Here is a 27,778-nt window from a genome sequence, read left to right on the forward strand (position 1 = left end):
CCTTCCACCCATCCTTTGCTAAAAAACAATTAAGCAAACTGCTAGTCAGATGTATTCATCTTCAAAAATAATAATGAGTTCTGGCCCTAACCAGTTTGGTTCAGTGGATAGAGTGTCGGCCTGAGGACTGAGGGTCCCGGGTGCGATTCCGGTCAAGGGCATGTACCTTGGTTGCAGGCACATCCCCAGTAGGGGGTGTGCAGGAGGCAGCTGATCAATGTTTCTTTTCTTTTTTAAAAAAAAATATATTTTATTGATTTTTACAGAGAGGAAGGGAGAGGAATAGAGAGCTAGAAATAGCGATGAGAGAGAAACAGGAATGAGAGAGGAAGGGAAAGAGAAAGGAATGTGGATTTGTTGTTCCGCTTATTTATGCATTCATTGGTTGCTTCTTGTATGTTCCCGGCTTGGCGTATTGGAATGATGCTGTAACCGAGCTACCCAGCCAAGGCCAATAATGAGAAATGTTTAGTGAACTGCTCTAAGATATCAACTATTTAAAGAGAGGAAGAGTGGTCACTGGGCTGTGTGGATAGAGTATGAAGAAGATTTTACTTAGTATAGAGGAGTAGGATTTCGACATACAAAAATAAGATGGTAAATAGGTAAGTCCGTAGGAGACCAGAAAAATAGCCAAGAGCAAAAATTGGAAAGCAAGCAGGGAAAGGTAGGGAATGTCTGAGAAACTGATTAGACACTCCTACAAGACCGCTGCTAACCCGTGAGGGATGAACCACCAGATTAGTGACAAACTTCGAATGCTAGTCGAAAAAGTTGAGACCCTGGGCTGTAGTTAATGGCAAGTCACTGGAGTTTGGGGGATAGGACAGTGACATGAGAAACATCTTAAAATTCTAGAACTCAAAAAAACTGTTGAAACTATTTACCGACTGCTTCCTCGCTGGGCGCTGGCGCTGTCTACTCAGGGTCTAGGACAGCGGTTCTCAACCTGTGGGTCGCGACCCCTTTGGGGGTCGAACGACCCTTTCACAGGGGTTGCCTAAGACCATCGGAAAACACATATATAATTACATATTGGTTTTGTGGTTAATCACTATGCTTTAATTATGTTCAATTTGTAACAATGAAATTGGGGGTCACCACAACATGAGGAACTGTATTAAAGGGTCGCGGCATTAGGAAGGTTGAGAACCACTGCTCTAGGACCTTTCTGTATGAGGTGACCACCAGGTCCTTGACTCACCCAGGAAAGATTTAAGGAAGAATTGGAGTAAGAATAAAGCAGGTTTTATTCAGGTAGAGAAAAACAAAGAGGGCAGGGCTCAGCGCGGGCGCCTCTGTGAAAGCTGAAAGTACAAAAGTACGGGTCCCAGTGAACTAGGGCCAAGGCCAGGGAAAGTTGTGGGCGTGGTCAGTTAGTCCTTGGGATTTGATGCATTTCCAAGGGTAAGGGGGGCTGTCTCCTCGCTTTGTGGCACCAAATTCTGACCCGCCTTCTGATTGGGAGGGGGCCTGGTTGTGACTTTCCTTCCATTAACTGTTTTATCTTTGATTCTGCTGGGAGGCGGGGGCTCTGGTGGCAGGCTGTGAGCTCCTACTTCCTCATTCCATTTGTCGGGATTTTCCCCTAACTTCTTTCTCTCCTGCCTCAAAGCCATTTAATTCCCTCACTTTACAGAGATACAAACAGACCAAAAGATATGACCCAGTTTATTCAAGGTAATACTGGTATGGAGAGCTTTGTTTTAGATAGTAGAAAATAAGTTATATTCCAGAGGGCAGATAGATTGCACAAGGAGAGGCTGGAAGCAGACACCCATTAGGAGGATGTTGACATCATCAATAATCAAGGTATGAAGATAACAGCTCTTCTGGATTAAAGTGGTCAAAGGAGTGTTTATAATAGAACTAGAGGCCCGGTGCATGCATTTGTGCAGCGGGAGGGGACCCTCAGCCTGGCCTGCACCCTCTCGCAATCCGGGACCCCTCGGGGGATGTAGCAGTGTGCGAAGTGGCAGGTGGCCAGGGAGGAGCCTGAGCCAGGTTGGACACCACCCAGCTCAGCTCTTGGGGGCTCTCACCGTTCTCGCCTGTCTTGCAGTGCTCTCACTGCTCTCTCACCACTCTCGCTGCTCCTTAGCGTTGCCGGGGAGGCAGAGAGGTTCCTGCCACCACTCCTGCACTCTCCAGCCCTGAGCCCAGCTTCTGGCTGAGCAGTGCTCCCACTGTGAGAGCGCAGTGACCACCAGGGGGCAGCTCCTGCGTTGAGCATCTGCCTCCTGGTGGTCAGTGCATGTCATAGCGCCTGGTCCTTCCAGTTGTTCTGGCGTAATGGTCGCTTAGGTTTATATATATATAGATTACTAGGATGAATGACAAGACTTGGGAGTTGATTAGATATAATGAACAAGGGATAGAGAGGACCTATATCATAGCAATAGTTAGAGTATGGCTCTGTTTTCAAAGGATGGGGGTTGATTCCAGGCTCAGTTACTTATTAATTATGTAACCTTGAACAAGTTACTCAGCCATCACTAAGCCTGAGTTTCTATATTTGCTAAATGGGAGTAATATTGTCACCATGATTGTTGTGGATTGGCCAGCTGGCTAGTGGTTGAGCGTTGACCTATTAATGAGGAGGTCATGGTTCTATTCCCAGTCAGGGCAACATGCCTGTGTTTTGGGCTCGATCCCCAGCACGGCACATGCAGGAGGCAGCCAATCAATGATTATCATCATTTGCTGGGGTGTTATCCTGCATCTACTAGGGTTCAGGAATCTGGAGAAGGGGCTGTGAGTAAATCAAATAAACTAGACATGAAATTTGGAAGGCATTTTGGGGGGAGCCAGATGGAGCTCAGTTTTAGTAACGAAGTTCCTTGAATCTCTGAACCCCTAGCTTTTTAGTAACACATTTTGCCCTATAGCAAAGCAGATATACATATCAAAGGTAAGGTTTGGTTAGGTTTGGGGAACTGCCTTCGGCTGTTCCAGCAGCAGGTAATAACATGCAGATTTTCAGCCCTGCAGAAGCCTCAAGGTTCATCAACCTTTTGATGAACTTATTGCATAATTATGACATGCTTGAATTCGCCTCCAGCAATCATTGATGTTTCTAGATCTCTCTTCCCCTCTAAAATTAATAAAAATATATTTTTAAAAAATTATTGTGGAGATTATATAAAGTAATCTAATAAAAATTGTTTTAATTTTTAAAAAATATGTTTTTATTGATTTCAGAAAGGAAGGGAGAGGGAGAGAAATAGAAACATCAATGATGAGAGAGAATCACTGATCGGCTGCCTGTGCATTCCCTCTACTGGGGATTGAGCCCACAAGCAGGGCATGTCCCCTAACTGGAATTGAACCCAGGGCCCTTCAGTCTGTAGGCCGATGCTCTATCCACTGAGCCAAACCAGCTAGGACTGTTTTAATTTCTTACTTATTGATTTGAGAGAGAGAGAGAGGAAGGATAAGAGAAACATCAATTGTTGTTCCACTTATGTATGCATTCATTGGTTGCTTCTTGTATGTGCCCTGACTAAGGATCCAACCACAATCTGGGCATGTCAGGATGATGCTCTAACCAACTGAGCTACCAAGCCAGGGAATCCAATAAATATTTAACAGTGTCTGGCACACAGTAAACAATAAGTGTCAGTTCTTTGGGTGTTTTTTTTTAGATTTTGGTAACCAAATTTTATACCTAATAAACTGTAACAATAACGATATTAACAGAAATAAGGAGACCAGAGGGTGCCAGCCAGAAGAAGATGAATTTGGTGTCATGCTGAATCTGATGGTGGGTGATACAAGAGAGAAAATGTATAGTAATCAATTGAAGATATTTATTTTGGGGTCAGATGATATGCTAGGCCTATGTACAGAGAAGTGGGAATTATCTGCATAAAGGTGATCTCTAGGTCATCTAAACAGTATTTTAAAAGGAGCAATAATTACCATTCATTTGTTACACATAAATTAATAATAATAGCTAAAGTTTATTGCAAGATTGGTTTGTGCCAGGCAAAAAGTACTTTACTTAGCCCTGGCCGGGAAGCTCAGTTGGTTAGAGCGTCATCCAATATACCAAGGTTGCGGGTTCGATCTCTGGTCAGGGTACGTGCAAGACGCCACCAATGAATGCATAACTAAGTAGAACAATAGATCAATTTTTCTCCCTTTCTCCCTTACTTTCTCTAAAATCAATTTTTTAAAATGTAAGTCCTTTACCTGTAATAACTTACTTAATCTGCACAACTACTTAATGAGGTAAATCCCACTATAATCCACATTTTTAGTTGGGGAAACTGAGATTCACGCAGAGTGAGTGACTTGCCAAGGTTCAGACACCTGGAAGAGGTAGAAAGCCAATCCCTGCAATGCCAGAGCTCTAAACCCCGTGTGCTGCTTGACTGTGTGAGTGCTTTATTCTTAGGGCTCACTTCTGTGAGGGAATCACCGTCAGTGCAAGGAAATTATAATGGGAGACCAGCAAGACAGCTAGCTCGAATACCCTGCAAAGAATAGAATTGATTCAGGTCATGACTGTCCTGTTATTAATTATTTAAGGAATCAGAGCAACTAATGCAATATGCCCACATGTGAGAAACAGAAAGGCACCTTGGGATGCAGGGCAAAGAGAGAACATTCATAACAGTAATTGGGAATGAGCCCCCAGGGAATCGTCATGGCCCGTAATCAAGAATGAAGTATGAACCCTCCCACCTTCGACTCCAGAGTCAAACAACAAATCAAACAGCAGGATCCTTTGGTGAAGGAATTGACTCTGTTTCACACACAAAAACTACACACAGCTCATCAGTCTGCTTCTGTTCTAGACTATGCCCATGGAGACTGCCTCTTCAGTCATCCCTGAGGAGGGAAGGAAGGGAGAGTGTTTTTGGAAACCTGCATTATTTGCTAATTGGGGAAGGAAGCCCTGAGACACTCACATAGTCTGGTGTAACAGCCATGTCACCTGGGCACTATCCTAATTCCTACTTTATAGGTGGGAAAACCGAGACGCAGAAAGATTAAGCAATTTAGCCAAGGCCACAAAACTAGTAAGTGGCAGAGCCTGACTGTGAATCCATCGGGTTTGTGCTTAGAGGTTACCTGCTTAACTACCATACTATGCACCATAGACTATGATGTCCCCAGAAATCATAGATTTCCTTGGCCCAGTGAGACCTTAAGGGTCACAATCCAACCCAGATCCTATCACTCATCTTTTTTCTTCCTTTTCAACTATGTTGCCTTCCTTTGACTCCCCTGCATTTTCTGGCCGAAGAACAATGACACTAATGCCACTTACCTTTTCTCCTTAAACTCCTCGGTCCCATTTATTTTTACATTCTCTTACAAGCCTCCTCTTGTTTCCACTTTCTAAGCTTAAATATAATAAAGCCTTTAGCAAAAACATGGGCTCTTTGCCTGTAACCGAATCTCCGCTTGCCTTGACCCTGGTCTAGTCTTTCAGACTAAAACTCTCAGGGGGGAAGGATTATGTGACTGAAGAGGCACAGAGCAGTGATTTAGCATTAATCTCCCTCTTGCTTTCATGTGGTCTGACTCTCCAGACCCAGGACCGCTACTGGGTCTTTGACATGGGCCTGGTATCTTTTGTCTTTACTGATGATGATTATGATACCAGACTGGTTGGGCAAGTTTCTCCTTCCTCCTTTCAGCCTCTCCAAATTGGGGCTGAATGTGCCCTGACTGGGAATCGCGACCTCCTGGTGCACGGGAGGAGGCTCACCCAACTGAGTCACACTGGTCTGAGCAAATCCCCCTCCCCATTTTTTTAATCCTCACCCTAGAATATGTTTAGGGAAATGAAGCGGGAGAGAGGGAAGAGAGAGGGATGGCTGGAGGGAAGGAGAGAGAGAGAAAGAGAGAGAAACAAGGATCGGTTGCCTCCAGTACCTGCGTCCACCAGGGATCAAACCTGCAACCTAGGTTTGTGCCCCGACCCGGAACTGAACCGCCACCTTTTGGTGTATGACACGCAAACCAACTGGGCCACCCTGCCAGGGCTAGAACCCCTTTTTTGTCTACATAAACAACAGACATTGATTTTTCACAGTCTGGAAAAGTCCAAGGTCATGGTGATGACAGCTTTGGTGTCTGCTGAGAATCTCCTTCCTCATTCATATAGTCTTCTCATTGGAATTTCCCAGGTCTTTTTTTTTTTTTTTTTTTTAGCAGCACACTAATCCCATTCACGAGAGCTCCACTCTAGTGACCTAATCATCTCCCCACAGCCCTGCTTCCTAATACCATCACCTGGGGAGTTAGGGTTTCTTTCTCTTTTTTTTTCTTCATTTAAAAATTTATTTTTTTAATTTAATTTTATCTTATTCCATCACCATTTATCCTCCCTATACCCTCTACCATCTCCACCCACCCCCCTTCCCTCCACCCCAGGGAGATAAGATTTCAATATATGAGCCCTGGCCAGTGTGGCTCAGTGGGTTGAAACTTTGTCCCTACACCAAAGGTTTTGGGTTTGATCCCTGGTCGGGGCATGTAGAAGAGGCAACCAATTGATCGATGTTTCTCTCTCTCTCTCTCTCTCTCTCTCTCTCTCTCCCCCCCCCCCTTCCCCTCTCTAAAATCAATAAGCATATCCTTGAGTGAGTATTTTAAAAAATATTTCAACATATGAATGGGGCGGGTGGTAGACAATCCATTGCACTGAATCAAAGCACACTTACCCCAAATCTGCTACAGGGTCAGCACCTGCGGTTGGTTCCCCCTGCCCTGATTCTGGGAGCCCCATTCCTCCCAATGTATGGCTCTGGCATCTCGGCCTAAAGCCTGTGTGTGCCACCACAGGGCAGAGGGCTGGAGGGCCACAGAGCTCTGAAATGGTTGGTTTGACCTGTGGATGACACCTGTCTGTGCTCCCTCCAGCCCATTGACCAGAGCTATTCAAATGGCTTGTCCCGCTAAGGGACCTAGGGAGTGTGGAGGACCAGGTGGCGTCTTGTGAGCAGTAGTTTCATTGCCTTCTTCTCATGAGTGTATTCTGCCCTGTACTCTTTCTTCCTTTCCCAGTCCAGTCCCAGCTCATCCACTTTTATCTTGGACTTTAACCTTCTACCTCTATCCACAAATTATAGTTTAATCTGATTCGTGTTTGGAACGTTTAATCTCCTGCCAGATGACCCTGCCTCTGCCCTTTCACGGGCATGCCTCACGGTGGAAGGGTGGAATGTTTTCTTCCTCAGCCCCATGCTTCGTTTTGCATCGAGTCGTTTTCCAAGAGCTGCCCAGCTGAGAGTGGTCTGGAAAGACCCCCTAAAACTGGAGTTATTAAGAGCAAGAAACAGTCGTTCACAGGAGTGAGATGAAAAAAGGGGAAATACTGAAGGAAGCAGTTTGAACTCATCCTCTGGAAGCCAGGTCCGGGGCCACTGCTGGTCCGCTCTCTCCCCAGGACAGTTTCCTGTAGGTCAGATGAGAAGACTCTCAGAAAGGGCCCAAGCCCTCTGGTAGAAGTGGGTCTTCCTCTGCCACGGTTCACTCTTGTTCTGGTCAGAATGAATGTTAGTGTCATGGTTTTGTTTTTATTAAACACACGACAAGAGCAGTATTTGAGGAAACTTGAAAGTGAGAAAAATGAATACTATCAACCTAAAAATTACTGTTGTTTGTATATTTCTTTCCAGTTGTAGAAAAAAATATTTTCCCATCTACCCGTCTTCGGTTCTGTAGCTGGGACCCTATAAATTAGACTAGCCAATAATAGATTCACAAAAGAAAAACAAATGGAAGTTTATTACATGCATGGCACATATACACATGGAAGCACCAGTGATGAGCCACCCAAAGGAGTGGCGTCAGAATTTGGGCTAAAACAAGGAAAAGGGGTTTGAGGTTTCTGGGCAGGAGAAGCAAGTTATGGGAATGTGACTAGGAAAAATATGGTTAACATGTGTTATTTAGTAAGTTGTGTTATGCAAATATGAATGGGTGCCCCCTCCATTCATAAGAGTTCTCAGGAATCCTCCTCTTTCTGGTTAGGGGAAAGGGAGACACCTTTATTTTATTTATTTATTTTTTTGACCTTTCAACTATTTAATACTTATACACACACGTTAGCAACAGGTATCGTTCTCACTTTATAAATGAAAAGTTCAAGTCAGGATCGGTCCAAAGGCTTCTTTCTTCCTCAGGGAAGTTTGCAGAAGACCCCAGGCCTTGATACCCTAACTCCTAGAACCTGTTAGGGAGGTTTTGGAAGTACAGGTAGGGAAGTAGCGATGCCAAAGGACCTACACTCAGACCAGAAGACAAAAGTACTTGGACATTTTAATGAACTCCCCTCCATGTAGCTTCAGGCTACCAGGATACAGGCCCCACCAACACCCTTAATCTTCTCCTCGGCTCTTCTGCTGAAGAACTTGGCCTTCACAATGACAGGCTGCTTTGGGAGCTTTCCCTTCCCCAGAACTTTGTAGTAGCCCGATCGCACCACATCAATGATGGGAGCAACTCCAGTCTTGCTTTTGGCAGCATTCACCCGTGTCTGCTCACTGACCAGGGTCCACAGTTTATCAAGGTTGACAGTTGGGCAGAAGCTCTGGTTCCTCTTCAAGTGGTAATGCCTCATACCAACTTTCCCAAAGTAACCTGGGTGATATTTGTCGAAGTTGATCCTGTGATGATGCAGGCCGCCAGCATTCCCGCGGCCCCCCGGGTGCTTCCTGTGCTTGCCAATGCGGCCGTGGCCGTGGCTCACGTGGCCCCGAAGTTTGCGGGTCTTCCTCAGACTGGATGGCATGTTGGCGGCCGAGTTGCAAGAGCGGGAGACACCTTTAACAAATGGAAATTTCCTTTACAAAAAGAAAACTTGCGCCATTTTTTAATTTATTGATTGATTTTATATTTCTTTTATTTTTAAAAAATATATTTTATTGATTTTTTACAGAGAGGAGGGAGAGGATATAGAGAGTTAGAAACATCCATGAGAGAGAAACATCCATCAGCTGCCTCCTGCACACCCCCTACTGGGGATGTGCCTGCAACCAAGGCACATACCCTTGACCGGAATCGAACCTGGGACTCTTCAGTCTACAGGCCGACGCTCTAGCCACCAAGCCAAACTGGTCAGGGCATATTTATTTTTATTTTATTTTATTATTTTAAATCTTCTCCTGAGGATATGTTTTTATTGATATTTAGAAAGAGAGAAAGGGGGAGCAAGAGAAATATTGATCAGTTGCCTCCTGTATGCACCCCGACTGGGGATCCAACCCATAACCAGGACATGTGCCCTGACCAGGAATCAAACCAGCGACCTTTCAGTGCATATACGACTCTCAACCAACTGAGCCACACTGGCCAGGACTAAAAAAATACTTCTTACATTGAGAAAAAATATACCTCTTCATACCTTTGGTTATAATCCTCCCTTTAGTCCTCCCCCAATATGACATGCTAATTTGAAGACAGTTAACTAATCTTTTTTTTTTTTTTCACTAATCTTCTCGAAGGCTGCTCTTCAATAGGGTAATCATGTCCAGTGACTTCAAGCGTTCTTCTCACGTCAGGGCTTCCAGTACCAACTGGGCCATTTCCCCCTGAACTTACTGGTACATAGACTCTGTTGTTTTCAAGGAGCAAAATCATCCCTGCATAAACCTTGAGAAGAAAATTCAGACTCCTTACGGACATGGTGGATGTGATTTTGAAACTGACTTGTAGGAAGAAGAGATGCCCATAGGAAAGGAGTTGGGCGTGGCACCCCTTGCTAATAATTCTACAACAGTTAATCATCTTCCCTTCCATTTAGTAAACATGTATGTGCCAGGCACTTCCTAAGTGCTTTATGTGTATTAATTCTCTGAACCTTCAGAACAATCCTATGAAATGTGAACTCTTATTCTCAACCTCATTTTACAGATGAGGACACTGAGGCATGGAGAGTAACTTGCTGGAGACATCACAGCAAGTAAGGGGCGGAAGCACATTTCAGGCCCCAACAGCTAACTACAGACCCCTTGTACTTTCTCACTGTTATTTATTGCTTCCTGCTTGGCCGAGATTTTGAATTTTAACATTTTTACCAAGCAGTCAAGAATACTTCCCTTTGAATCCTGATTTCTGGTCATCTGATAGTGGACAACAGTATGCAACATTTACATTACATTAGAATGGGACATCAGCCCAGGATATGTCTTCTTCTTCCAGACCGCTGGCCTATGTCAGATGTGTCATTTGGTTTCTGACTTAATAATTTGAAAAAAAGGGAGGTCGAATGGGACACTGAGCTGAGAGTTCATAGCTCTAGATACTTGTTCCAACACAGGCATAACTTGACATGTGACTGTGGAGGATTCCTCAGTTAGAAAAGGTGGGAATTGGACTCGAGTCCACACTGAGTAAGGGGCCTCCTAATGCTGAAATCTCGTGGCCAGAGAAGAAACTCTCCTGCCAGGGATTTCTAGCGCTGTGGCAGAAGGAAAGAGCAAATATGCATCTTGAAAGAGGCAGGCTCTCTGGTTCCCTTTATGTCACACATATGAAATTGAAATGAACACACTAGTGTCTGTTCCCTCCTTCTGATGTGTGAGGCTGTTGATTGGCAATGGTTACTGTGCTTAAGTTTTCACCTGGCTCTGTTGCCCCTTCTAAAAATAAGCCACCAGTGTTCTGGCTGAGTCATTTTCATGCATGAATATGTGGAGGAAAGAAGTGGCAAAGGTCATCGAGGCTCTGTGGATTATTAACCTTCTGACCAGACCCCACAACTTGCTCTCAACCAGCCCCTCTCTTTCTGTTTTATGTTACGTAAGCTGTATATCTTAAATAGAAAACAACTAAAAACAAAACAAAACATGTTCAACAGTATGTTATTATGTTTTAATTTGTTTATATCCTTTTCTCTGCGGGTGGATTGGCCTTGTCCTTAGAACTGGGTTTTGTATTTTTCTGAGGAATAGAAGTTGAAATGGGTTTTTTCGGTCTGTTTCTTTGTTTGCTGTTGTTTTGATAGATTCTGCCTCAGGTTTATTTATACAAATAGCATAGGAGGACACCAGCCCAGGGGTCACACCAGCAGACAGAGCCTCTACCGTGAGCCTTTGTGGGGGCCTGGGCACCTTTGGGACCCTGAGTCTGAGCCGCAGCCACAGCTACAGCCTGGGGCTTGGTTTGAGCCTTTGCCTTGAACTTTGGCTGGCAGAACCCAAGATCCTTAGTGCACCAGCATGTTTCCCAAGAGTGGGTGGCTATGTAGGCAAGGTGACTGCCGCCCTTTGGGATCTTGGGCTTGACCTCCTTGGGTTTAACGAGGGCCTCGATAGCCATGGCACGTGTACTCATGGCCTTGGTGTTGTTGGCCTGCATCTTCTTGGTGTTGTTTAGCCTTCTTGTTGTGCTTCTTGGCAAAGCGCATGTTCCTCAGGAACTTGGGGTCTACCCCCTTAAGAGATTCATATCTTAGTAATCAGGATTTTTGTTTGTTTGTTAATCCTCACCAGAGGACATTCCCCCCCACCCCCACTGATTATTTTTAGAGAGAATGGAAGAGGGGGAAGGAGGGAGGGAGAAAGAGAAAGAGAAGCATTGTTGTGAGACACATCGATTGGTTGCCTCCCACATGCCCCAACTGGGGGTCGAACCTGCAACCCAGGTACATACATGCACTTGACTAAGACTGGAACCCATGACCCTTTGGTGTGTAGGCCGATGCTCTATCCATTGAGACACACCAGCCAGTGCTGTGATTGGGGTTGCTTGAGGCCATTTCTGTGTCATTTTCAGGATAGGTTGTGCATGGTGTGGTTCTTGGACTTGACCATATCTGCACTGAAGCTTCTGTCCTAGACAGAATTGTAAAGTGATTCTGCCCAGTTTTCAGATAGTTTTTCTATTTAGTTTTTGGAGATTCTTTCCCACCTTCTGGGATCTCCATTCCCCTCTCCCATCTGTGTGGTCAGTGCCCCCATTCTGCTTTCTATTCAAAGCTTCTCAATCTTTTTTTTTCCCCATACATAGGATTTTATTTTGCACTGCTGCAATAACTTCATTATAGACCAAGGGAGAAAAGGAAAAAGAAAAAGGATAAAACCACCACAATGAGTAAATTACAAAAGCTTTTCTACTTTTTAACAGGATTTTCCATCTGGTAGATTTATTGTCATATTCCCTTCAAAATAGATAAAATGCTTACCATATTTTAAAGATTATAGGTTGCCAATGAAAGGCAAATTTTACACAGTCACTGTACATCAAGGTTGAAAAACTGTCCTGCATGAAATGTACTGAGAAATCTTGTGAATAAAAGGAAAAGAAAAAATTATTGTATGTAAGGAAAAGTTAGAGTCCTCATAATGTGCCAACTGAAAGTGGACATTCATTCTTCTCGGAGTTGCTTAGGTGGAGGAGTGCTTGCTTCTGCCCATTTCACTCATTATGCTGTGTTTTTACCCAACAGTATTCATTAAGGCAAACAAATCCTTTTCTGGAGAGTTCTTAAATAAATTGTGGGCGAATAGCAAAATTTTGGCATTAAAATAGGTTAACATGCTTGCTAACAACATCAAAAAATTTAAAACCCAGCATCAAAGCAATTCCTAACAATGCTTCAGTAGCTGTAAACTCCAAACAGTTTAGATTTTTTTTCTTAATATTTCACTGAAAACATTTTATTAGCCTTTTGGATAGAAATGGGAATTTATTTGCCGGGAAAGATGATCCCATCACACTTATGCTAGAACCAGCACATGGCTTCCTCTTCGCTGATTCTGAGTTTGGCCCCTGTGCAGCCTGTCCTGCATTTCTTGTCTGTGAAGCTAAAACCTGGCCTACCCAGCACCACACAGAAGTCCGGGCCGTAGATACCAATGCTTGGGACATATCTGATGATCTCCAGATCAATGTATTCCTGGATCCCAAAACCAAAGTTTCCAGTATCTGAGAAGTTATTTTTTGGTAAATCGTACTGTCGCACCTTCAGAACTTGTGCCAAGATTTCTTCTGCCTCAGCCCCATGGACAGTGCAGTTGACAGGAATCTTTTCATTTCTCATAATGCCAAAGGATCTGACAGTGTATCTAGCTCTGGAGAACACAGGATTCTGTCCAGTGAGGTCTAGTCAGCATCCAGTAGTCTTAGAAACAGGGTCCTGGGTCTATTGACTATTGAAACAGAGTTTTTAATCAAACAAAACATAATATCTTGGCCTCAGTTGTGTTTTAGCTCCTGAGCCAGGAAAGTGGAATGATCCCACAGAACAAATCCTTTAGAAATTGAACGATTCAACTCCATGGCTAACATCAAGACCAAATACTGTGATCAATTACCACTACCCCTACCGCCAATCAGTAGTGACCACAACTTTAACTCTATTAGTTACCATGATTAATGATTTTCCCCTCTATATAATCCATCCTCTGGAAGCTATTGGGAAGCCATCGGGGAGACAGGTCTTTGAGTGTGAGCTACCTATGACTCCAGGCATGGCACCATGTTCTTAATAAAGCCTTACTTTCTTGGCTGCAAACTCCTATTCATGTTTTATTGGGCTTTGATGCAGACCAATGGACCCCTTCAGTCAGGTGCACAAGCTTAGCCTGATAATTTATTTGTTTAAATATATTTTTATTGATTTCAGAGAGGAAGGGAGAGGGAGAGAGATAGAAACATTAATGACGAAAAAAGAACCATTGATGGGCTGCCTCCTGCATGCCCCCTACTGGGGATCAAGCCCAAAACCCAGGCATGTGCCCTGGCCAGGAATCAAACTGTGACCTCCTGGTTCACAGGTCACCGTGGCTGGGCTAGCCTGGGAATTTAGAGTAGGGGTGTTGATAATGGAACAAGGGCTCTTCCACAAAGTCATGAGAAAAGTATTTGAGTGACCCAGCATAGGAGGATGAGGTGTAGTGTAAGATTTATTAGAGTAGAAATAAGAGACTGCCCCAGGTTCCTGGTGTCTCATCCACGGCAGGTGGCTCAGCTCCGTCCTGCTGTGGAAGAAGTTCAGCCTTGTCTTCACCAAGCCCAAAAGAAGGGGCAGGGTCCAAAAATTCTGTGCCATTGGCTCAGCATCTGCAGGGTATAATGCAGTTCAGTCCATGCCAAAGCTTAGTCCAGTTCAGGCTCTGTCCCCACCTGCTTAGCTTAGTCTCCATTCCTGGCTGCCCTCCAGCCAGTGCTGCATTGCCATACCCAAGCCCACACTTGGGCCCATGTCTGCCAGTCCCTCAGCAGCTGGGCCCACAGGGTGCTACGGAGATTGAAGGCAAGGGAACAGAGGACGAAAAGGGGCAAATGCGTGCTCCCCAGAGAGGCCTTGATTAAGCTTTGATTATATCACCGTGGGCTTGGGACAGAGCCCACGCTCTTTCAAATTAAACAATCTCTTCCCTAATTCTTTGTGGGCTTGTGTTGGGTCCTCCCCCTAACCAGTCCCCTTTCTAGAGCTTCCAGGGTTGTTTATCCAATTCGATCCTTTTCCCAGGCTAGGCACCTCCCCTTTGTGGTTGCCATCTTGGCTCCTACTACACATGCACCCAGCAGAGGAGTTTCCCCTTTATTGTTTTTATCTCTTCCTCAGTAATCCTGGTTAATGGCCTGTTGTCCCCCAGGGAACCCACTTCGGGGATTAAGTCTCCTTGGTGGAGGATGAAGGATGGGTGGTCCCCTGGGGTGTCTGAAGCTGTAACTGCCAGACTTATGTCTGAATAAGTGTAACTTCCAGACTCAATCAGGCCCAGCAGTCTAGCTTCCTTCTCTTTTGTTGACTCTTTCCTGCCTATGCTAACAGGGGTGGATGGTAGGCAGCAGGTAACTCTGAAGTGAGACCTGCAGGGAAGGCTACCATCACAGCCAGGCTTCCGAGATGTCTCATATAACATTAGAGTCAAAGGAGGACAAGTTGACAGGGAGTGATACCAAAAGAATGGACCGTGAGTTCCAGTAGCTCAAAATTTCAACACCAGCTGGACATACAGAAACCAGCAGAGCAAGAAACACTGTCTAGAGACCAGAAGACAGAGAGCAAACATCACTGCATGGATCCCAAGACCCCATCCACCTTATCCACCTCAATCACATGGCAGACACACATTTCTCTCCCATATGCTGAATACTCTTCAGGGAGCAGCAGGAGGGGGAGAAGCAAGCTCAAACACTCAGCATTCTAGAGACTGCTCCTGTGGCCCAAGGGAACTCTTTCAATATCCCCTTTAGTCCAAGCTTTCCTTTCAATTAGGTCTGCCGTGTGACTGAGGTCTCTAAAAGTAGGCCAAATTAGGTTTAGACAAATTAAATAAAAATTCTCTCTTTTGCCCTTGCCAATTTGGCTCAGTGGTTAGAGTGTTGCCATGTGGACCTTAGGTCTTGGGCTTGATTCCTGGTCAAGGGCATGCACCTTGGTTGCAGGTGCGGGAGGCAACCAATCGATGTGTCTCTCTCACCTCGCTATTTCTCTCCCTCCCCACCCCATCCTTCTCCCCCCCGTCCATTCTGTCTGAAAATCAATAAGAAAAATATCCATGGGTGAAGATTTGTAAAAAAATTCTCTGTTTTTCTGAATCTGTGAGTTAACCTCTAAGTCAAGCCTCTGCCTAGATTACTTTCCCCTTGGCAAAATCCTTCAGGAGGCTCTCAGCTAAATGACCTGCAAACAGTTAATCATTCTTTCCTCTTTATCGTCATTGCACCCTGTATGTATTTATTTATTGTTATTATTTAAATGTTTTTATTGATTTCAGAGAGAGGAAGAGCAACATCAATGATGAGAGAGAATCATCGATTGGCTGCCTCCTCATACCGCCCCCCCCACCCCCCCACAGGGGATGGAGCCCACAATCCGGGCATGTGCCCTGACTGAGAATCTAACTGTGATCTCCTGGTTTACAGGTTGACACTAAACTACTGAGCCACGTGAGCTGGGCATCCTTGTACATATTTACATGCACTTGCACTTGCACACAATTTATACTTCCCAGGTCTGCCTCCCTTACTAGACTGCTCATCTTGAGGGCAAATATGGTGCCTGATTCATCATGACCTTGGGCTAGCACCTTCATCTTGAACCTAGCACAAGACATAGCACTTAATAAGTAACAAGTGGCCCTGGCTGGTATGGCTCAGTTGGTTGGAGAGTCGTCCTATGTATGCAACCAGAAGGTCTTAGGTTCGATTCCTAGTCAGGACACATATCCAAGTTGTAGGTTCAATTCCTGGTGGGGGTGCATACAGGAGACAACCAATCATTGTTTCTTCCTCATACTGACGTTTTCTCTCTCACTCTTCCTTCCTCTCTCTCTAAAATCAATAAAAATGTATTTTTAAAAATAGGGAAAAAAGAAGTGACAAGTGTTGGCTGAATTACAGAGTTCTTAAAGATGGGGGATTTCAGCCCTAACTGGTTTTGCCCAGTGGATAGAGCGTCGACCTGCGGACTCAAGAGTCCCAGGTTCGATTCAGGTCAGGGGCATGTACCTTGGTTGCGGGCACATCCCCAGTAGGGAGTGTTCAGGAGGCAGCTGATCGATATTTTTCTCTCATCGATGTTTCAAACTCTATCCCTCTCCCTTCCTCTCTGTAAAAAATCAATAAAATATATTTAAAAAATAAAAATCATCATTCTCCCCTTTAAAAAAAAAAAAGATGGTGGATTTCAGAAGTGATGCTTTGGGTCATTGAGACCATCCCCCAAAATCATATACACAAACTAATTGGCATTTAGGAAAATCAGTTTCTTCTTATCTCTATTCCTTTCCCAGAATGACTGTTATTGTGTCAAATTAATTTCTAAACTAGAATGAATTTGCAATGTCATCCACAATGAAATCTATTTAAAGATTTTTTTAGAAATGGCTCCTGGTTGTCTGATGTTTCCTAAAATTCAAATCTACATCTTTCTTATCTATTTACTTAGAAGACTCAAGTGGAGGGACAAATTCAGTTTTGTGGGTTTTTTTTTGTTTTGTGTGTTTTTTTTGCTGGGGAGTCTCACTGGATGCTTACGCTCCAGAGAAAGCAAGTCCTCTTGCATTTGAAACTTCTCCCACAAGGACAATGAAGACTTCTTGGATCACCTTACAGATTGTTAAATGTTAACCATGTGATATCTGGGAGATAGGATTATGTCAGTGATTTTAATTATTTTCTCTGTGCTTTTCTATATTTACCAAATTTTCTTTTTTTTTAATTGATTTTTTTAAAAGAGAGAATGGGAGAGAAACATTGATGTTTCTCAATCAGCTGCCTCCTGCACGCCACCTACCCCGAGATCGAGCCCACAACCCGGGCATGAACTTCAGCTTTGTGTGTAACAGTATTCTGAGGTGGGAGATGGGCATCCTCCTCTTCCACTCAATGCAAGTCTAAAGGAGTTGGGACCTGAGGACAGAGTGGGACGTTAAGGCTGATATGCCATCTTGAACTAAGGAGAAGGGCGAGTTGTGGCTTGGGACTACAAAGGGCAGGGGAGCAATTTACATGGAAATGGAAAAGCAAAAGTTTGGTAAATAAATGCTTGTTGGGCTATTTTTAACAATGGGACACAGCCACGACTTTGATCAAAAGATCCTGGCTAGCCCTGGCCAGTGTGGCTCAGTTGGTTGAGCGTCATAGTCCCTTGCACCAAATGGTCGATTTCTGGTCAGGGATCATACCCAGGTTTGGATTCAATCTCTGGTCAGGGCATGTGCAGGAGGCAACCGATCGATGATGTTTCTAGCTCTCGCTCTTTAAAATCAATAAAAATTAAAAAAAGGAGGGGGGGCCTGGCTAGGTCCCTCTCTGTCTATCACACACTAAAGATTAAAAACTATAGTTATCTATGATGATAACTCCCTTCCTAGAGCAGGTCCTCGATCTAATTCTTTTAGGCAGGAAGGGGCAAGGTCAAAGGTTGAGTCTTTTGTTACTTAAAAATGATCAGTGTAAGCCCTGGCTGGTGTGGCTCAGTCGGTTAGAGCATTGTTCCGTGTTCCTAAAGGTCTTGGGGTCGATTTCTGGTCAGGACACGTACCCGGGTTTGGTTTAACCCCCAGTCAGGGCACATTCCGAAGGCAACCGATCTGTTTCTCTCTCACATTGATGTTCCCCTCTCTCTAAAATTAATGAAAAACATATCATCAGGTGAAGATTTAAAAAATAATCAGCTTAAAAGAGGCATGTTTTGGGGTGGGTAACTCTGCCTTCTCCTTAATACCAAACACATTCTAGTTTGTAAGGGTGAATCAATGATCATTTCCCACTTAGGTGGAGGGCCTTGTACACTAGGAGTCTTTCTCTTCCTCTTTCAGCAGCGACCCTCTCTTCTCATGTGGGAAAATGTAGTTTGTTGCTGGGGTCCAGCCCCAGCAGATCCAGGGGTTCCCAAAGGTGTGGATGGAGTCGGCGAAGAAGGAATGACACGGAGACAGCGTTCAGTTGGTCATCATAGCGAGGTTCTCTCTTTATTGTCCTATTACATCTATATTTATACTATTTGATCCCATAAGCATGCCTCTATAATTACATCATGGTATGTTTTGGGTCACGTTCTATAATTCCTTGTTTATTATCTGACCTTAGCCAAAAATCCTGTCTCTATCTAGTTCTGTTGATTTTAATCTTGTCTAGGTTAATCTCTGTGTTCCATTACAAGGGCTATTCCAAGGTCACTGCTCTACTGATAGGCTACAAGGAAGTGAATGAAGGGGTTTATCCTACCCAGTAAAGGTTATGTCCTCCCAGCCTTGCTGCTTGCCTTCCCTGGCACTGCCCTGTGTCAGTGGGTCTCCAGGGGTATAGGCTTTGGTGCTTTCCCTGGTGGGCAGACCCCTGGGGATGTGGGCCCAACAAGTCCCAAATTTATTGCCAACAGTCTTAGTCCAAGTTCTTCATAAGTAGTACATGGTATTTCTGTAACACTAGGGGGATTTACTGATTTATTCTCTTCCTCAGTCCTATTAATCCCTAACCTGAGGAAACAACCTTTCTCGGGGAGGTGGTCCTGTTTAAAACACATAGTGCTAAGAAGGGGAGCAAACCATATTAAGAACAGTATGCCAGGTCCCTAGAAACATAAGCTGTGCAGATGTTTCTTCCCTGCAGCGACTGTGTCAAGCAGCAAGGGTGGATCGGCTTCCAGCAGTTTGTGAAGCCAGAGAAACTGATCCACATTGAAATAACTGTAAAAGCTCCAGAAGGCTAGACAAACAGGATAGTAATTTCAGTCTTCCAGTGATTATAGTTATTGTGTTTAGGCAGAAACTCCTCCCTTCCTGCCCTCAACAACTCCTCCCCTCTGCTGCTCCATTACTGTCCTCACAATTTCTGCAAGGCCAAAGAATATCTTAAAATGGAATTTCCTTCCTTTTAGGAATTAAGTGTAAACATTGACTCTGAAGTCCATAACATGACCTTTTTCCCTGAATAACTCTCAGTCTCAAACAATAATCTCAGCCCTTGCAGCTAGAGGTGGGTGCTGGGTATTTATCCAGGCTGCTGAGTAAAGGAGGTAATATTGCCGCCTACATAATCAGGAGCTGACTAACGGGACTCTACCCCAAGGCCTTGTCTCATGCCTTTCACTCCCACCTACAAAGGAGAATCATAGGATTATAGAATCACAAGAAGTCTTTAAGGATTTTGTAACCCACCTCACCATTATGCAGGTGAAGCTGAGGCTCACAGTCCCTTTCGCAGTGACTGGCACCCAGGAGGTACAGTGCTCAGTCACTATTGCTTTATTTTTCTGACCTAAATTGTTTAAAATGATCAGTACATTAGAATATGGGGTTACCAATTTAAAAACTGTTTTCTTACCACTCTATCACACTGAGTTATGTATTCTACTTGGTTTACTATAAAGTCATTAGAGCCATAAATTTAGTTTTAAAACCTTTATTGAGATATAATTTACATACCATACAGTTCACCTATTTAAAGTATCAATTCCATGGCTTTTAGTTTATTCAGAGCCATGTATTCATCACCACAATCAATTTTAGAACATTTTCATTACCCACAAAAGAAATCCCATACCCATTAACAGTCACTCTTATTTTCTCTCATTTCCCTGGCCCTAGGCAACCACTACTCTTTTATATGTGGTCCTTTGTGAGTAGTTTGTTACTTAGCATAATATTTTCAAGGTTCATACATGTTGTAGCATGTACATCATTTCTTCTTATTGTTGAATAATAAATATTCCATTACATGCATAAACTGTATTTTATTTGTCTGTTCAACAGTTGATGGGTATTTGGCTGAACTTTTATTTTTGTAATGATTTTAGAGAGGGAGAAAGGGGATGGGAGAGAGAGAGAAACATCCATGTGAGAAGCTGATTGGCTGCCTCCTATACCGCCCTGACCAGGATCAAACTGCAACTTAGGTATGTGCCCTGACTGGGAATAGTAGCCACAAACTTCTGTGCACAGGACGACACTCCAAACAACTGAGCCACACCAGCCAGGGTTGAATTTTATTTTAAAACAAATGTGCTCTGCATGACTAGTGTTGCTTAGTGGTTGAGCGTCAACCCATGAACCAAGAGAGCACAGTTCAACTCCTGCCAGGGCACATGCCTGGGTTGCCAGTTCCATCCCCAGTAGGGGGCGTGCAAGAGGCAGCCCATTGATGATTCTCATCATTGATGTTTTTATTTCTCCCTTCCTCTCTCTGAAATAAAAAACAAAAACATAAAAAAAAGAAACGTGATCTCTGATAGCCAGCAGCTTAAAATCTAGATATAAGTGTATGTCTCATATCTTTCTATATTGAATTTATACTAAAAGAAGCATAGTTAGTATGAAGATCTATAATAATAAAAGGGTAATATGCTAATTAGGCCAGACAGCCTTCTGGGAAGCTGCTGAGGCAGAGGCCCCCTACTGCCACAGCAGGCAGGGGCACAAACCCCTTGCACAAATTTCGTGCATCGGGCCTCTAGTTTCATTATAACTGCATACCTGAAAATCAGCGTTTTCTTTTCTCTAAATTTTCTGATGTGTATGATAACATTATGAAAAGACAAAGTAACGTTTTTCCCTGTTTTCCTGCTCCTCTGACTCCCAGGAAAATAGAGGCTATGTAGATGGCATGGGTGATAACCCTCTGGAAGAGAAAAAAAGACTAAAGATCCAGAGCAAGACTGTTTGTTTCTGGTTTCAAATGGGAGATTTAGAAGAAAAAGGGCATTTGGGGCTCACACCCAGCAATCTGATCAGCCTTACTAAGACCCAAACATAAAATAATATATGATGTGGGCGAAGGTGAGAAAGGGGGACAGTACAGACCACAAGTGCAGTCCAGTCCGACCTCATAGGTTTAGTATGTTCGTTTTTGTCCTGTGTTTAGAGATTGCCCCTCGTTTAACCTCCATATGTTTTCGTGGGTCTCCAGATGAGTCCAGACTGGGGGACTAGTGCGTGCTTGGTAGGAAGAACTTGAATTTGTAAATACCAAGTTGAGGATATTTATGATCCTGGGAGGTGGTTGCTTCCCCCACTAAACCCTTGTTTATCCAAGTCCTGACTCTCCCAGCCCCCCTGGTAATTACAGTCGGACCGGACCGCAGAGCTCCTGAGTCACCTGCTTGGAGAGGAGGGGTTTTGGGAGTGCCTTCCGTTCCATTTGCAGGAACTAAAGAACACCAGGAAGCGACCCTTGACTCAGCCCGCCTGAGGCTTGAGTGTTGTGTCATTCCCCACACGTGACGCTCTCCCAGGCGATGGAGACTCGCGTATCATGGGACTTTTTCACCCCAGTGACCCCCCCTTTTCTTTACCCGCAACCCTCGCACTTCCCCGCCCCACCCCCTCTTGAGACTAGAGGAAGGGAGGGTAGCTGGAGCCAGGAAATGCCACTCTCCCAAGTTGGCCAGGAGAAGCAAGAAACTCAGTGTTTGGGAAAGTGCCAAGACGTGACGTTACGCTCTGACCCTTCTCCAGAATGCTTTGCCCTTCCTCCGTTCTGGGCTATCCTTGCTCTCATTCCCCATATGGGACCTATTATTGATCTCTCCTGTTCGAGACCCCGTATCACGTAGACCGTGCCCCGCTTAAGGTTGCGTTCCCTCTCCCTCCGTCTCCCACTTTTCTGAGCCTGGAATTCTCCACCAGAACTGGTTTGAGTCTCCGATCAGCCTCCTTCCCGATCTCGCTGCGTGACCTTGAGTGAACCACAACTTTTCTGGGCCTAGTTTCCTTGCCTGGAAAACGGGGGCGAAACGTCTACCTCGCCACGCCGGAGGTGAGGAGCAAACGAGAAAGCCTTCCGAGCGTGAGGAGCAACAGGAATGTCAGCTATGCGGACTCTGGCGCGCCAGTGGCTTCAGGACCCCTCCCTTTCCTCGGGGACCGCCCCGCCAACCCCGCCCGCGCGGACAGAACGCCCGCCTCCTCCCGCAGGCCGTCCTATTGGCGAACGCACGGCCGCTCGGCGCCGGGTGCTGACGCCAGGCCCCGCCCCCTCCGGCGCACGAGGACGCAGAGCCCCGCCCCGGCCTCGCTCGGCCTCCCACGGGGCCCCGCCCTGCGGGCCGACGCGGCGCGAGTCCCGCCGCCCAGGCAGTTGGTGCAGCGGCGGCTGGGATGAGGGTGCTCACCGCCCGCACCCCCTGCTCCGGCCCGGGCCCCCGGCCCGCCCGACCCAGTTCCAGTCCTAGCCCGGCCGGTCCCGTGCGGGGCCGCACCGACCACCCCGCGAGCGAGGCCCGCCCCCGCCCCCGCCCCCACCCCCGCCCCCACCCCCGCCCCCGCCCCCACCCCCGCCCCCACCCCCGCCCCCACCCCCGCGCGAAGACGCAGAGGCCCCGCCCCTGGCCGCGCCCGGCTCCCGCGGGGCCCCGCCCTTTCAGGCCGACGCGGCGCCGGTTCCGCCCCGTGGGTGACGTGTGGTGCGCGCGGCCCCGCCGCTCAGGCAGTTGGTGCAGCGGCGGTTGGACTGAGTGCGCTCACCCCACCCCTCCGGCCCGGGCCCCCACCCCGCCGGGCCCAGCCCCAGCCCCAGCCCCAGCCCTCGTCCGCGCCCGGCCGGAGTGCGGGCCCTGCCGGCCCCCAGTCGGCGACGCCGGGCCGCCCGCCCGCCCGCCACCATGGAGCTGGAGGACGGGGTGGTGTACCAGGAGGAGCCCGGCGGCTCGGGCGCCGTCATGTCGGAGCGGGTGTCCGGCCTGGCCGGCTCCATCTACCGCGAGTTCGAGCGGCTGATCGGGCGCTACGACGAGGAGGTGGTGAAGGAGCTGATGCCGCTGGTGGTGGCGGTGCTGGAGAACCTGGACTCGGTGTTCGCGCAGGACCAGGAGCACCAGGTGGAGCTGGAGCTGCTGCGGGACGACAACGAGCAGCTCATCACCCAGTACGAGCGGGAGAAGGCGCTGCGCAAGCACGCCGAGGAGGTGAGGCCGCCGGCGGGGAGGGCGGGGCGGGCCGGGGCGCCGGGGGTCGCCGCCTGGCCCGGGAGCGTGGGCGCGCCGCGTCCGGCCTCGGGGGGGCGGGTCTGAGGCCGAGGCTCCGGGACCCAGCCCGGCGGCGCGGGGTCCCCGGGACCCCCGCAGGCGAGGGAAACCCGGGGAGGCCAGTGAGTGCCCGGGAGAAGGGAGTGGGATGGGAGAGGCCAGGCCCGGGAGGAAGCGCGGCCGGCGGAGGGCACCTGGGGTGGCGGAGGGCACCTGGGGTGGCGGAGGGCGGAGATGTAGGACGCCGGGCGGCCTTCTGCACTTTGGGGAAGTTTCCGACCACCGTGGGCAGTCAGGTGGCGGCGCAGACATTTGCCACGGGGGCGGGTGCCTGTCAGCACTTCCCTCCTGCAGGTGTAACTCGCTGGTGCCAGAGCCTTTCCAGGGGGGACAGCTCGGGAAGTAGAGGTCTCCCTCTTTCGGCCAGTTTCTTCTTGACGTTCTGAGCCTGTTGAGGAAGAGGCTTCGTTCTGTGTTGTACGTGCTTTGGTGACACTCTGTCAGTGCAGAGTGTGCAGTTTTCTCTCTGGAATCCCACACCCGAGCAGCCCTCCCCGGCAGGTGGTAACCTTGGACAGTTCCCTCTAAAAGCCCTCCGTTTATAGAGGACTGGCGGGCGGGGCTGAGGGGGTGTGGGCGCTGACCACCTCAGACTACAGTTTCCAGGTGCACCAGGTGATTGCTCACCACGCGAACACCGCACGGTGACCGCAGCCCCTCGCCAGGCTCTGCGGACCCTGGAGGTTGGAATGCAAGTGCTGGGTCTGTGACTTTCTGAGACAGGCAAGGATTTTAGCTTTCGGGCTGTCTTGGCGTTGTGTCTGTGGGACTGTCTAATGCAGGCTAAGTGGCCTATTCATCTTTGTCCCCTGAGGGTCTAGCAACACCTGGCTAAATACGTGGTGATTGAAGGAAGCTAAAGAACTCATTATTGAAGGAATCACATGTTATCTTTCAAGAAATACTTGGAAAGTTTGTAGGATATGAGATTGGTTTAAAGTAGTACCACGATTTAAACTTTTGTTTTGTCATGGATACCTTGGTACCAGATCAAATAGTTCTTTTTCTTTGTTAAGCTTGACTTTAGTGATGATTTTTAGTTCTGATACTGTGATCCATTTGCCTCAAAGGAAGGCCATTGAATTTGCCAAACAAAATTGACTTTATTTCAGGAGAAAGCTTATAGGGAAGGGGGGTTGCAAAAAATCTGAGGATGGGATCACAACTTCCACTCGTTTATTAGCACTGTTCATAGAACAGAGGCCAGGTACTACTTCTGAGATGGCATGCTCTGTCTTCATGCTCAGACAGGCCATTGCCTGTGTGTGGATGTCCTGGGAAGGGACTGGGAAATTAACTACATATACACAGGTGAGGAGCAGGCTCAGCATGACCTATAACCTTGGATGAAAGAAATGCTTTCTTCAGCCTTCAACTCTTGTCAGTCCATGCAAACATGGACGAAATGCCAGGGTCACACGGGCCAAGAAAACCATCTGCCACAGGTTGCAAAATCAGAACATAAAACTAACTGTTAGGCTCTAGATTGTGCTTTATTTTTTAAAAGTAAATGGCTTTTTAAAAAATTGCTTATTCAGTGACTCTTGTAATTTATACTTTTTCAAACACATCTGTAAATTCTCTGTGAAACCTTTGGGCAAAGGGCCATGACCTGAGAATAGGGAACATTGATGAAATGCTAGATGAGCCAACTCCCAGACCACAAACATAAAACCACCTTGTTATCAGTCTCAATAAGGCCATAAATTAAGTATTACTGCGTACCCAGAAATTCAGTCTCTTTTAGGTCAGTATGCAGAAGAGAATTCTGTCTTTAATTTTCTGTGAGTGCTTTGTTTGTGGCCTTAATATGGAGACTAAGAGACTGCTATTATAGCAAAAGCACCTCAGGGTATTTACAGCAAAACTATTTGAAAGCATGGAAATTGTCCATCACCAGAAAGTGTCAAGTAAATTCTGAGCACCTATGTGAAAATGTAGGAGGGTATGTAAATGGTGAGAATGTCTTAGGGGGTATGAAGTGCTGTAATCATCTTTTGCTTGCAGGAATTCCATCAAGGAGTCAGAAATTTCATCTTTATTATATTAATATTACTTAATTTGAATACCTTCTGTCTTTTTCTTTGCATTTTTTTTGTGTGGACTTAGCTGTTGTTTTTGTGAGTCTTTATAAACAACCTAAAGGAGGGTTGCTATTTTGTGTGTGTGACCAGATTCAGATATGAATCAAGAAATCTACCTTATTTCTCATCACTTGCCCCTTTGGGCTTCCTGTTCATGCCTTAACCAAGTCTTGTCTGATGCCTTTGCCCATACTGTTCCCTTAGAACTCAGCTTAAATTTCACTTGCCCTGGCAGGTAGCTCAGCTGTTAGACCAGCCGTGGGCAAACTACGGCCCGCAGGCCGGATCCGGCCCGTTTGAAATGAATAAAACTGAAAAAAAAAAAAGACCGTACCCTTTTATGTAATGATGTTTACTTTGAATTTATATTAGTTCACACAAACACTCCATCCATGTTTTTGTTCCGGCCCTCCGGTCCAGTTTAAGAACCCATTGTGGCCCTAAAGTCAAAAAGTTTGCCCACCCCTGTGTTAGACCATTGGCCCCATACACCAAGGTTGTGGGTTAGATCCCTGGTCAGGGCACATACAAGAATCAACCGATGAATGCATAAATTAATGGAACAACAAGTTAATGTCTCTCACCGTCTCTCTCTCTGTCTCTCTCCCTTCCTTGCCCCTCCCCGTCCTTCTCTCCCTCAATCTTCCTTCCTCTGTGTCTAAAACTAATAATTAAAGGAATTAAAAAATATCAAAAAAATTTGTTTTCACTTCTTCAGTTAGAACTTGCTTGTCTATCTAGAGTAAGCCTTGTGAATTTATGAACAATTTATTGGTAAATTGGTGATTTTTGTTTTATTGATTCTTTTAGACGGGGAAGGGAGAGGGAGAGACAGAACATCAATTTCTTTTTTTTTTTTTTTTTTATTTATTTTTTTTTTTTATTATTTTTTTTTTATTTTTTTTTTTTAAATATATTTTATTGATTTTTTACAGAGAGGAAGGGAGAGAGATAGAGAGTCGGAAACATCAATGAGAGAGAAACATCGATCAGCTGCCTCCTGCACATCTCCTACTGGGGATGTGCCCGCAACCAAGGTACATGCCCTTGACCGGAATCGAACCTGGGACCCTTGAGTCCGCAGGCTGACGCTCTATCCACTGAGCCAAACCGGTTTCGGCATCAATTTCTTTAGTAACTTTTTTTCAGTCTTATATATTTTCCAGGATGTCTTGTTTCTGACTGCTTCACTTGCTCCACTAGGGTCATAGAGCCTGAAAACATTTTTAACTTGTAGTTTGAGGTCATGCTGATTGGATTCCTATCAGGGATAGGTCTAGGATTTTTATGATTTTGGATCTCGTTATTGTCCTTTAAAATATTTTTTCACTTGCTTTTCCTGCAGTTATTTTTTTAAGGGCTAGAAGGAAACTCCATGATCTTCTACCTAGTTCTATCCCATTACTATAGGTTGATAGATAGGCAGACCCATAGATGATTAGAAGGAACAAATATTTATTGAGCCAGGCACTGCTCTAGGCTTTGGGAATGTAGCCACAAGCAAGACAGACAAGGAAGGTAGCCCATGTTTTATTGAAATGTGTATTGTAATAAAGAATAAATGGACCACCCTATCCGGTTTGGCTCAGTGGATAGAGCATCGGCCTGCGGACTGAAGGGTCCCGGGTTCGATTCTGGTCAAGGGCACGTACCTTGGTTGCGGGCACATCCCCAGTAGGGAGTGTGCAGGAGGCAGCTGATCGGTGATTCTCTCTCATCGATGTTTCTAACTCTCTATCCCTCTCCCTTCTTCTATGTAAAAAAACAGTAAAATATATTTAAAAAAAATAAATGGACCAGTTAATTACAGATTGTGATAGATGATATGCATATAAAAAAGATAGTGTGATAGAGGGGGAGGTACTTTAGATGGAACAAACAAGTTTGTAAAAGGGTGAGCTGCCCATGAAGGATATAATTGATTTCATAAGAGTAGTTACTTAGACCTAAACTTTAGGCACATGTAGTCAGAGTTTCTCCTTGTTATTCTTGAAAATTCCAAAGAGTAACTAGCTCTCATAAATGCATTTCTTCTATTTTCTGTTATATTCCTTCTCATACTTGAATTCTCAGCAACATTTGACTCTTTCAGTAACTAATTCTTTAATAAACATATTCTGGTTCTGTGACTTTGGCATCTCGGTTTTCCTCTTCTCTGACTTCTCTGGATTCCTCTTACATTACTTTTGGTGTTACTTGGCATTCTTTCTAAGATCCACTTTAGTTCTCATTCTGCACACTGCCTAGCTTA

At 45.8% G+C, this 27,778-nt stretch overlaps 2 protein-coding genes across 3 annotated transcripts in view; one reads left to right on the forward strand and one right to left on the reverse strand.

The window, feature by feature from the left end:
- Positions 1–8,267: 8,267 nt before the first annotated feature.
- On the reverse strand, positions 8,268–8,768 carry LOC132218814 (large ribosomal subunit protein uL15-like). Its single transcript, XM_059670583.1, has one exon. The coding sequence runs from the start codon at positions 8,750–8,752 to the stop codon at positions 8,306–8,308; it is 447 nt and encodes a 148-aa protein (XP_059526566.1). The 5' UTR covers positions 8,753–8,768; the 3' UTR covers positions 8,268–8,305.
- A 14,095-nt stretch (positions 8,769–22,863) lies between these two features.
- The window catches only part of SPAG9 (sperm associated antigen 9), a 105,242-nt gene continuing 100,327 nt past the window's right edge, over positions 22,864–27,778 (forward strand). The window contains exon 1 of one of the 2 annotated variants that reach the window (XM_059670607.1): positions 22,864–23,323. In XM_059670607.1, coding sequence (XP_059526590.1) covers positions 23,021–23,323 — 303 coding nt within the window. In that variant the 5' untranslated portion in view covers positions 22,864–23,020. The remainder of the gene's footprint in view (positions 23,324–27,778) is intronic. The other variant, XM_059670608.1, reaches the window with a different exon arrangement.

This window comes from Myotis daubentonii, chromosome 16 (assembly GCF_963259705.1).
Source record: "Myotis daubentonii chromosome 16, mMyoDau2.1, whole genome shotgun sequence".
Lineage (NCBI taxonomy): Eukaryota > Metazoa > Chordata > Mammalia > Chiroptera > Vespertilionidae > Myotis > Myotis daubentonii.

What these genes read in the sequence shown, in the direction of transcription:
- LOC132218814 (XM_059670583.1), bottom strand. Translation starts at nt 8,752, where the DNA reads ATGCCATCCAGTCTGAGGAAGACCCGCAAACTTCGGGGCCACGTGAGC.